Genomic DNA, 12,628 nt, shown 5'->3' on the forward strand with positions numbered 1-12,628 from the left:
ATCCGCCAACGTTAGTAAACCTGTGGGAGATGTTTCGTACTTACGCGGCCGCGATGGCTATTTACGTCTTCCCGAAATAGACGCCGTGGTCACATGCTGCCGAACCGAGCCCCTGCAGCGCGTGACGTCACCCCAGCGTCACTCCAACCAACCTGTGTACATTCCTCTTGGCACATCACATCAAAATAAAGCGACATAACTCCTCGGAACAGTATCCTCTAATAATTGATGATTATGATGCTTTACATAATTTGTCTATAATGAAGTTTTTCCTTTCTTTCAGAAACCCCAAATGCGGCCGATGATAGTTGAATATGACCCCAAGAAAAAAGGAGTCAAAAATGACTTATCAGATGTCGTCATGGTCAAGTAAGTGACTATGTTCCGTACACAGCAGGCGAGGAAGCCACTTGAGCGACAATCATTGAATCAGCTTTGATTGCCCATTTTGTGTTGTCAATACTTAATTAACTTGAGTTTGACCTGGTGCCACATCCAGTCAAATACTATGTTGTACTGCTTAGTAAATAATTAGAAATTAAAATCAACATTAAAGCATGCTTCACAGCTTTCCTCATTTTTTTCTGTTCAGCAATTGATATTTTAATTGTGGAATATCTTTTCTTGTCAGATTTGCCTTAAACCTAATAATATTGACGTTTTTGTTTCAACAGGACATTGAAAAGAAAATGTATACCTATTAGATTTTATTATCAAGGTTATATAACCTAAAAGCGTAGCAATTAGAAGTCGAAAGGAGTGCGCTCCTGGGCGCAGGAGTGCGAGCAACTCCGCCAGTCGGGCGCCGGTCGCCCTAGCTCGATCCTCTCTTGTTTATTGACAAATTCATGTTTTGTCGTGGTATTTTATATTGTATGTTGACTGTTAAGTACTCGCTCCTTAAAATGAGCTAAAAGCTCGAAGCTGTACGGAGACGATCCGGGAAGACGAGTGCTGCTTCCACGAGATAAATGTCGTTCGTCGACCTTGATCATCTTGCAATGGACTCATACACCGGTACATCATTCCATTTTATGGTTTCAATTTTGTTTATTTAATTTGTTTTGTTTGGTAATGGTAAAAAAATAAGACAATTGTGTACGAATAGTGCCTGCGTCCGCTGCCAGCGAGCAGGCGCACGCGCGGCGGGCACGCATGCGCCATCTCTGTTCAGGCTCGGGATTGGCTCCGCAACTGGCAATTTTGTACAAATTTGATTTAGCTTTATGTTTTTTAACATGTCTCTATTTTGTGTCTTGCTTGCCTCTACAGTTCTAGAGATTGTGAGATTTCAAGACTTTATAATTCCTGTAAAATGTAACTTGTTAGTCAAGTAAACTCTGTTAATCACGAAACGTTATTGTCCAGTATCCACCTTTGTTTGTCCATCGAGTAAGCTTACATTAATAGTTCATATTTCTGGTAACAACGTAAAGCTGTATTGAATTTAACGGTTGAGGGCCACATATTTGTAAATGCCGAGTCTTAACAGAGTGAAGCGCACACAAACAAAATATATTATACTTTATTTTGGAGACCATAATGAATGTATCACACTTCACACCACAACACTCACACAGATTAACGCAGCTTACAAATTAGAGAATAATTTTGTTGTTTCGCGAACACTCCATAGTAGTCAGTAGTGATAGTAGCCAGCAGCCACAGTGAGTGTCGCGAGTGTCATGTAACTTGTACCGCGGCCGCGACATCCACACCTCGTCCGTATCACATATACATAAATGCTTGAAATGTGGCGCTTTATATGTTCTCACTACCATTACATAGATCTGCTTTAAATTCAGAGAATTATTTGAAACTACACTTGGTTACCCACCTCACTTCTAACCTATCAACACCACTTTTCTTAGTTCGTAGTATGATGTTAGCCATGGCACTTGTTATAACAGTATGTGGGGAATGTTTTCCAGGTACAAAGTTAACCCAAATGAGATCCCAGTGGAACAGGAGGCGGGCTCCACCCTGCCCCTCATGGAGATCCCGGGCAGGGACATTGAGGCCGATGAGGATTACAATCCATTCGAGCACAGGAAGCTGGCGCATCCTACATCGTAAGTCTACTCTACATACAATTTTACAAAACAAGAAAACTTAGAGCTGCTTCTGAAGATTGATAAAAACGGAAACGACCTGTTGACACCACGATTAATTTACAATATTTTCTTGTTTTAGGGACATGGACACCCTAATTCACTTGCTGAAAGGTTCCCTGGGAAGTGGGATCCTGGCTATGCCTATGGCGTTCCGTAACGCTGGGCTCTATTTCGGCCTGATAGCGACCTTTGCCATCGGCGGTATCTGCACGTACTGCGTGCACGTCCTGGTGAAAACAGCTCACGAACTCTGCAGAAGACTACAAAAACCATCGTTAGGTTTTGCCGAAACCGCTGAAGCCGCTTTCTTGTCTGGGCCACCCGCTGTGCATAAGTTCTCTCGTCTAGCCAAGTAAGTATTATAATTGATTGCTTTACTATCAAGTACCTACTCCTACTTTTTAGGTTAAATACTTAATTCTATGTATTTCTCGTTTCAGAGCTATGATCAACTGGTTCCTTGTGATAGACTTACTCGGCTGCTGCTGCGTCTACATTGTGTTCGTCGCCAAAAACGTTAAGCAAGTGGTAGACTTCTACGCGACTGGATCTGACTGGTACGACGTCGATGTCCGTATCTACATGGCTGTGCTTCTCCCTCTGCTGATCCTCATGAATTTGATAAGGAACCTGAAGTACTTGGCACCGTTCTCCATGATCGCTAACTTACTAGTAGGCACTGGAATGGGCATTACTTTCTACTACCTGTTTCAAGAAGTGCCAAGTTTGAGCGAACGGTTACCCTTCACATCTGTTGACCGCCTGCCAACTTTCTTCGGAACCGCCATCTTCGCTCTCGAAGGAATTGGTGTTGTGATGCCCCTGGAGAACAACATGAAGACTCCCACCCACTTCATCGGATGCCCTGGCGTGCTTAACACTGGAATGTTCTTCGTGGTTTCACTGTATGCGTTTACTGGATTCTTCGGCTACTTGAAATATGGTCCAGATACCAAGAGCAGTATTACTTTGAATCTCCCCCAAGACGAAGTGTAAGTATCATTCTGTTAGAAACATTATAACATCTGCCTAGCCTTTTCCTAATTATGTTGGGGTCGACTGAATACTGAGTTTTACATGAAACGACTGCCTATCAGACCTTCTCAAACCAGTAACCCGGGCAACGGTATAAATACTATATACTTAGTAAGGCTGTTTGTCAGACTTTCTGGACTGAACGACTACCAAAGATGTTTAATGCCAGCCTGGACCCTCTTATTTACCGTGCTACCGAAACACAACAGAACTCGTCGGTTTGACCTAGGTACAAGCTCGTCACCTCTCTTGATATAGGTACATTCGTTTTTGATGGAAGATGACTTATATTTCTTTTGCTATTTGCAGATTGGGACAATGTGTGAAACTGATGATTGCCGTCGCCATATTCTTCACCTACAGTCTTCAGTTCTACGTGCCAATGGAAATTATTTGGAAGAACGTCCGCCACTGGTTTGGTGCCAAGAAAAATCTTGCCGAATACAGCATCCGTATCGGAATCATCATACTGACATTAGGCACGGCTATCGCTATCCCGAATCTTGGGCCATTCATCTCGCTGGTCGGCGCTGTCTGTCTTTCGTTCCTCGGCCTGATCTTCCCTGCCGTCATCGAGACCGTCACCTACTGGGACAGGCCCAACGGCCTAGGCCGCTTCAACTGGGTACTCTGGAAGAACCTTTTCTTGGTTTCCTTCGGCATCCTCGGTTTCCTAACGGGAGCTTACGTCAGCGTTTTGGATATAATCCACGGCGAGGAATAAAGACAGACACGCATGACCATTTCATAGAATAAGGCTCAATAGATATGATTTAAGCTAAGGCCTATTTTTATAAGTAAAATGGTTTCGATGGGTTAATATGATTGACAATGGCTTCCATTTTAGTAAAACTTTTTAGAACATATTTTATTTTACATGTAACCACAAATTAAATTCATCAGGAAATAATGTGCACAAACTCATCAGAAGAGCTTCTTATTGAAACCGTCGAACTTTATAAAATTTACGTAATATTAATTTCGCTTTTAGTACTTTTATACTACTTATTTGTGGTTAGCGCCACTTTAATTTTGTATAACAAAGTTGTATTCTCTTAATAAAATTGAGTTTTCGTGTTAAATGCTCAATTTGTATTATTTGAGATTAGAGTTATCGACCTATTTTACGTTTTGAGTTGAAAATTAGTTGATGCGTAGCAGGTTGTGTATTCCTATTACTTACATTTATTTAGCCCCAAAAATCTGTAGCCATTTTAGTTGTAAGTGAAGTGTAGATAAATCTACTTTTAAATGTGTGAGAATTTGTCTAGTGCATTATCGAAATGTGATACAAGTTTAGGTTAACTAAAAGGCATTATGGTATTGGAAAATATATGACTTTAAATTAATTAAACATGGTTTCGAAAATAGACAATATTAATGTAGTTGTTAGCAAACATTTTGGACGCGGCTTGCCAAGGCGTCCTGAACGTGATTAAGTACCCAGGTACTATTTTGGGGTCTAAACATAGAAACATTGTTCGTGATAATAATTATGGCATTTCCATTACCAAAAAAATACATGTAGGTAAGTATATAACTGCTTATGTAGTATAAATATTCATATCGAGCTTTTTTGGAAAATTATGAACTGACGCATTTATCTATATGTACCTATAGGTACGGTATTAGGATCCTCCCTTGAGATAATTAATGTAATAAATAAGAGAAAAATACATGAACTCAGGCGATAAAGTTGATAAATCTCAATATTAGATACATAATTATGTACCTAAAGACTGGTTATAATATTGTATTTTTATGTCACAAAAATATTATTCTCAATCGTCCTTCGCTGTCTCAAAATTGAAGTCGATACTTCTAGAAGATAAGATACTGAACGGTTTACTCCAAGTTAATTACGTAAATGTCGGAATCTTCATACGTGATAAGCAAGTAATCCTATTGTTCCTCGTACAAGTTTGTTTCTGAATATTTATTGATATACTAACCAAGTGATAGTTAATGTGTGGTTTACATACGAATGGCTAAATTGAGATGAAGAAATCTATTATAAATGATCGTGTGATAGTCATTCTGTATTAGATGATAGCTCGTAAGTGTTTTACTTTTAAAGTTGGTATCTGATTTAATATTAATATCATTATTGTTTACAAGACCGTTTTATTAAGATGAGGAAAAAATAAGGGCGTCGAGGAAATGCAGATAGCTAAAGAGTTACAATAAGAAACTTTTTCGCGTTTCGGGATACGATTACGAAACTTGCACCTTATTAATCAGAGCATAGTATAAACTTGACTGAGTACAATAGTCCTAAAGTAGATTTCAAAAGTAAAGATTTCAATGTAGTTTCAAGGATAGCCCTTATTTTTTTCTGGAAGCTAATTTATTAGAATTTGACCGTATAGTGATGTATCGACCCCTCTGTTCTGAATCTGTTCTAGATGGCTATGCTGGGAAAACCTTAACTTTTTCTTAACTATGACGTAAAGTCAAATAACCGTGAATATTTAGAGACTAGTACATTTCCTAAAACTAACTAAAACGAATAGAATGAACGACATTCTTTATTTATGATAAATAACTTACTGTAAAATTACAATAATGTCAATTCGGATACATTCATAAAATATATTTTAAACTTGCTATATTTTTTGTGAGAATATATTTGATATGTAGTGAAGACGAAAATGATCTGCTACACGGTTATATAAAATTAATTCATGGGATATCATTCCTACATATTTGGTATGAAGTACCAGCCTACCTATTTTAGATAGTTAGAAGTGGTTGTTTTGTTACAGTATTAAATAAATACGATTTAAGGAATATTTGTGTTTTATTTTTGAGCCAGTTAATATAAAGCTGGATCGAAGTGCACTCCAAAGTGCTTGCCCGTGCAAGCTTTATTAATAATTCCGTTTTCGAGAGAAATCCGATTATAGAGTTTTCGGTATTACCCACCTACTCTTAACTCCCTGTAAAATCCTGCTGAAATATACATACACAATAAACTACGAATAATTTACCTACACTACAGAATACATAAGTATTGTTCGTAGGGGTCTATATCAATTTAATTTCACGCTGATATAAAAATGTCTTGATACCCCTCGGTTCGAATGCCCGTCTGTCGCGTTTTCGTCCTTAACTATGGGACCGATTTAAATGATAAGTACACACAGATAGTCCATCGTACGATAAAGGTAATATGGGCCACTTTTATTCGTGTACGAAAAGTAGTTTCTTCAAGTGGGAACAGCTAGCATTAAATTAATGTAATTATTAATTATAATAGGTACCTACATAGATGCTACATCCCACAGTACGGCGTTTCGATAAACCCCGCTGTGATTGCGTTGTCACGAACAACATCGAATAATAATTAGTACATTCATACCGACCTGACGATACATAGGTACACAAGATTTTTCTGAAATTGAAAATTATGAGCAAGTTTTCAACCATAAAACTCTTTGCCTTTAAGTATAAGTTAGGATTTAAGGGACATGAATAGAGAACCTATTTATTATAGGCCAATATTTCCATCCTAAATCACCTTCTCAGTCAGCAACATTTTACAGTGATATAAATGAATTCAAATTTCTCAACTCACTAGCTAGAAACCCATTCGGTCTGTACCGATTGAATACACCAATGCTACTCTTTATTTTCATTTAATTATTTGACAATGTTTTCAGTTCAGTGAATGATAAATATTGGTGCAGGTTTTATTAAATAATATCCAGCACACGTCCACCGCGTTTGTTTGTTGAGTACACTCATGTTATGCCGATACCACTCAATCGTAGACCACTGAACATCGTGGATGATACTCAACCACGTCTGCATAGCTGCTGCCAACATTATAAATGGATTAAAAGCTTTTAAATCAGTCATCTACCTTAAAATAAACGAAGTTTCACCAGACTGCGGTAAAGCCTTTTGAGAGAATATGCGCACAAAGGCTGTTTTAATTAATATTTACTTTGCAGTTCTTTTCAAAGCCAAAAATATAATTGAGGTGAAAAATATGTTGTGTAAGAGTTCCCTCACACTACAGATTTAACTATTGAACAGTTGAAAAATGTTTAAAGAAAATTGTGATTCCAATCAAAGTTTTCAGTCAGTCTGATACCGGCAGAAGCAGCTTTGTATGGTCGCGTTTTTCAAATGTTAACATGAATTTTCATGAAATTCTTGAGCATTTTCTGAAGCTGCCTCAGAGCTTAACGGTACCTAATGTCATACAAATTGAAGCTGACCATAGTAATTGAAGCTGTTTCTAGTACCTGTACACTGGCGACTAAGCAGTCGGTCAACAGTTGACCCGAAGAATGGCAATTCTTTTTAAAGAAAATCTTGATGGTGGTTTTTAGTCGGTCTGAATCTCTAATTGATCTTTATCCTGATTTGAGAGCCCAAAAAAGCTATCTCATCATCCTCCGACCCTTTTTCCCCAACTATGTTGGGGTCGGCTTCCAGTCTAACCGGATGTAGCTGAGTACCAGTGCTTTACCCGTGACGACTGCTAAGGATGTTCAAAAGCTATCTGCCAACGAGAAAAGTTTGCAGTATGCTAAGGTACTCTTGACGTAACCATGCATGTCAAATGTTTCGCTGGTTCCTAATTGCAATCCTCTTAAAAGCTTGTACCACAGACTATTCAAAGATAGTATCAAAGACCTCCGTGCACTGGTTGTATTGAATAGAAATGCAAAGGAAATATTTAATACCCTGAAAGAGGTTTGAAATTAAATTCATTTTGGATGCCTCTCCTCCAAGTCTTAATATGTTTTTAATAGCATTACTTGAAATGTATAAATTAATTTCTCTTTTAATACAGTTGCAATAAAATTGTTTTTCATGTGTAATTTATTAATAAGTAAATCACATTACTTGCATCGTGTAACTATCTCGAAGGGATAACTTGTAAGTACTGTGAGAAAACTATTAAGTAAACACTTCCTTAAACACACTTCTTTGAAAAGAGTGTCTGTGGCGTTTCTTTCCGGGTTTTCTCCATGAGACCCACTCCTTGGTACAGTGCAACTAAGTAGCTTGACGTTGTGAAAGGGCTTTATAGGAGCAGGTCATAAAAAAATCAAAATTAAAATTCAAGATTATTTATTCATCAAAAAAGACTGCTTTTTGCTTTTTGTTGAAGTATCAATCAGCTTAGGTACCAGTAATAATAGAAAGCATCTAATACCCAATAGGGTATTTTGTTCCATGGACGTTCTGCTAAAATATAAATTCTAGGAAACTAACTGTCGTCCCGCTTCCAAGAAACTCTTTCAATTTAGATTATATGCCACGGCAATAAGCTTACCTATACCTACGTACCGTATATTACGTATATGGTATATTACATACTTGGAAGTACATTGAAGCTTTGTACGGGCAACGTTTGGCGCCATCTATACGGTTTCGTTGGCAATAATAATGTAGCTTGTATTAGAAAATGAATAGTATAATACTATTATTCAATATACAAGGGAATACTTAATGTTTAAGCACATAAAATGTAGTTAACGTGAGCCGAAAACCAGATGAGAGTGTTTATCCCAAACTTGTTTTGATGTCGCTAGATGTCATTTGTTTTATATTTTTGGAGACTGGACTGAGAGTGGAACAAGGAGAGTAACACAATGTCAGGCTTATAAAATGATTATATAAAATACTACCTATCCGATTTAAGGACGACAAACAATCTAATTTTTCGGAAGGCAAGTAAAGTTGGTGTGTCGCGGCTGTCATCTGAACACCTTTGGCAGTCGTTTCGAGTATTCAGAAGCCAGAAAGTCTGACAGCTGGGTTGAGGAGGTCAGATAGGCTGTAGCTCGATGAAAAACACTGGTGTCCAGCTGCATTCGAGGCTGGAAGCTGATCCCATCATAGTTGGGAAAAGCCTAGGTAAATGATGACATCTTAATTGTTTCTATAATACCGAATTTTAGTAACAACTAACTTAGTGGTGTGAGTAAAAGAGTTAGGAAAATTCTATAAGATTTCCTTATAAGAAAAATATACATTTTTTTTCAGCCCTTATCCGGTGCAAGCGTACTTAATAGACAGTCAAATAGACGTCTACTATTATTGGTAAGGATGCAATAACTAGAGCTTCCATCTGCGTAATCAAAGTCCCGAGGGAACTGCTTCCCGCATGTGGATAAAAGTATCTATTAAAAAAAATAACATAAAAATGTTTTATGGGCATAAAAATATCATTTGTTATTATGTTATTCTGATTGTAACCATTCCATCCTACACCCTTACAAACGTTTTCGTTTATTATATAAGAATATGAGATTCCTCTGCGCATTTCGATAAGTATCCTAACACAAGGCTAATACATAATAGTTTTATAGTTACATTTTGATACAGTTTACCGGTTCTAACATAAAGCAATTCATTCATTACCTATAGTAAATTTACTTAAATTCTCAGTAAAGTCATTGCGTTTTGAACCAAATACAATTCATCGTCAAATCATGTCATTGCGAAAATGCAATTAACAATAATAGTTAAGCCAACTCTAAAATATTGTATGTGAGTAAATAACTCAGCTGTTTTATATTTTTTCTACTCGTCAAATAAATACTCTGATGTGCTAAAACAAAACCACAGTCTTTGTGGCAACACTCGCGCTATTTTTCATCTGTAGACATTTTAGCCCATTTATTAAATACTTGCATCATTTTATGAATCTATGAAAACAATAAAAAACATTCTTGTGCGTGTTAAGAACTGTGTTGTTGTTTTAAATAACTCGACTTTAAGGCGTCAATATTTCTGACCGCAAGATTACCGCGTGTTAAGGTTGCCTTCCTAAAAAATAGTACGAGAATTTTAGGAGTTTTACTGGCAGCTTTGTAACATACTCATCAGGCGGGAACCAGTGCTGATAGAAGAATTATGATAATTAATCATAAAACTATTGAAATATTTAAACCATACTGATACGAGCCAATTCATGAAGCAAATCGCTAAATAACTGATAGGTATCATGATGGTTTATTAGAAAATGTTTGTAATGACTTAAATTGACAACAATATAGTCCAGAAAACATTTAATTCCCAGAAACATACAACATAATTTTACAGTTTTAAGCAACTTTACCTATATACAAACCTACTTCATTGGAGTAGGCAGTTAACTTAATAATAACATATTGACACAAGTGTCTTTATTATTGTTTTTATGCAAATAGAATCAAATAGACTACAGCTTAAAATAATGGTTTAATTGTTTAGGTAATTGTTATTTTAATAATCGCATTGATTTTAAGTAAAATTTATTTTTTAACTTAGTTTTCAATTAAAAAGTCCTATCAAGATTACTTTTCTTTAGTTGAGTGCCTATTCAAATGGAGTACCTACAATAAAGAATTCTAATACATAAAATATCCCTTGGGTTCCGAGTTTGCAAAAAAATATTCGACGACTATGTTTGAACTAATAACACAAACCATTAATTAATCCCTTTAACATAATCCTCATTTCATTTTTTATTTACTTTTCAATTTTCAGATTCAAAGCTTTATAAAATTACTCGTGCATAAAAGTTATTAACCGGTTTCTACGAAATGATATATATATGTTGTAGTTGTATTGCACAGGGTATACATGCAACGTAATAATAGATAGCTCCCCGCCCCGCAGCCTCCCCTCGCTGTCGATTCGTGTACCGTCGTTCTGTGTCAATCTGGTCCTGCATCGAAGCAGACGTAGGTCACTTGTCACTCTCTCAGTACACAACTCGACTTGTGTGAAAGTGTGTGCACTCTTAACAACCCAGGGATGATCATGTAAGTACTTATATTAGTATTAAGTAATATTAAAATAATAATTTTCCGAAACTTAAAAAAATAAATCGAATATTTTTGAAGATCAGTGGAAAATATTTCTGTTAGGCTGGCAACAAAACTTAGCCGTCAACGTGACAGTGTCGCTGGTGTCGCATAATCTTCTAATCTGGCATTTCATTATTTCTTCATTGTCTGTGGCCAGTCCGTTTCTAATGTTAGCTATAAGTAGGTAGTTTAATAAAAATCTATTGTCTGATATATTTCAATGACCTAAATATTCATACTATAGAGTCGGTTTATCGTAAAATAAGAAAAATGTTTAGGCTTAAAATCTAGAATTTAATTTTATTTGCATCCTTTGTCTAGGTTTTGGATTGAAACGCGCAGGTCATGAGTTATTGATTAATATGTAGGAGTCTGGGGTGGGGGGTGGAGGGGAAGTCCAGATCTATTAATAGCCGCTAGGTATCCTAGCAACGGAAAGGGACCTACCTTCCTATATGCAGTGATGCATTTGCGTAGGTGGCACATTATCTCTGTTATGGACAGTGGCTATTATATTTCATGATGTAGGTAATGTAACACGAGTATTTTAAACACATAGCTATATTTTAAGTAATGTACTGACTTTAAACGACTTATAAAGTTTTCTTCAAAGTTAATCTCCTTTGTTTGTGAAGGGTTTAAGACTAGGTAACCAAAAATTTGAATTTGTTTTTAATAAGTCCTCCCGTTTCCTTCTTTCAAAACATTGTTTAATTTACCAGTCACAAGTAAGTCTTAGTTTAAACTTCAACTACATTTTTTACTTACTTAAAGAAAGTTACATTTTTTAAATACCTATTTATTTTTACAAAAAGCCACAAGTCAGTATCTACGAAGTTAAAAGAATAATGATATGCTTAGTAAACATACCTACATTTTTAACAAGTTTATAAAAGTTACAAGTCTAAAGAAGTCTTCTTATCTATTTTCTACATTTAGATTATTCACAAAGATTAAGACATATTGAAAGGATTTTCAAAAGGTTCCGGTGGGTCAGTTTCAATGTCTTCCATGATAGGTGCTGGGTTCGAGGCTTGGTGTTGACAGCTGGCAATTGACAGAACTTGATCATTGTTACTTGCAGTTGCGGGTACCGAGTCTGCCAAAGAAATTTGCTGAAATTTTTCTTTCAGAGCTTCAGCATTGTATTCGGCTTCTTCTGTTTCCATCGTCGTGTCTCCGACGTTGGTATTCTGATTTTCATTCATTTGTTGTGGTGGGACCGGTTGGCTATAGCTGGGATTTTGATCCATCTTTATTAATTATGGTGCCCCAAGCTGGGTACCTACTCTATATGGAAAACATAAGTGATCAGTCACTACCAACAATGGTCTTTTTCATTGTCATTATTTCAAAAATCCAAAAAAAGTTTTGTCATTTTAACTAGGTAGGCACAATTTTAGCCGACGCAACACACTGAGTTGCAAACTCTTAATTCACGTTAATCACTTGAAGAATCAAATAACTTAATTTTGGAGTTTTAACCAAAACTTGGTCTTTATTTTCCTGCGTTGTCTTCCTTCAGAGATCGAGACTTTATCAAACTTTCGTTCTGCATGCATTCAATGCATGTCATTGTCACAAATTTTATAGGTGAGATTCAGCATCATTGGTAATCGCCACTGCATTTTTACGAAGAACACATTGTCTGCTTAGCTGCAG

General features: G+C 36.5%; 1 protein-coding gene across 2 annotated transcripts in view; it reads left to right on the top strand.

The window, feature by feature from the left end:
- The window catches only part of LOC110372483 (uncharacterized protein), a 35,416-nt gene extending 29,477 nt beyond the window's left edge, over positions 1–5,939 (top strand). The window contains exons 1-6 of one of the 2 annotated variants that reach the window (XM_021329233.3): positions 291–369; positions 675–1,017; positions 1,932–2,072; positions 2,194–2,466; positions 2,555–3,106; positions 3,459–5,939. In XM_021329233.3, the coding sequence (XP_021184908.1) occupies positions 1,993–2,072; positions 2,194–2,466; positions 2,555–3,106; positions 3,459–3,873 (1,320 nt within the window). In that variant the 5' untranslated portion in view covers positions 291–369; positions 675–1,017; positions 1,932–1,992 and the 3' untranslated portion in view covers positions 3,874–5,939. Of the gene's footprint in view, positions 1–283; positions 370–674; positions 1,018–1,931; positions 2,073–2,193; positions 2,467–2,554; positions 3,107–3,458 lie in introns of those variants that run through there. The other variant, XM_021329232.3, reaches the window with a different exon arrangement.
- The last annotated feature ends 6,689 nt before the right edge of the window (positions 5,940–12,628 follow it).

The sequence above is a fragment of the Helicoverpa armigera genome, chromosome 1, assembly GCF_030705265.1.
Source record: "Helicoverpa armigera isolate CAAS_96S chromosome 1, ASM3070526v1, whole genome shotgun sequence".
NCBI lineage: Eukaryota > Metazoa > Arthropoda > Insecta > Lepidoptera > Noctuidae > Helicoverpa > Helicoverpa armigera.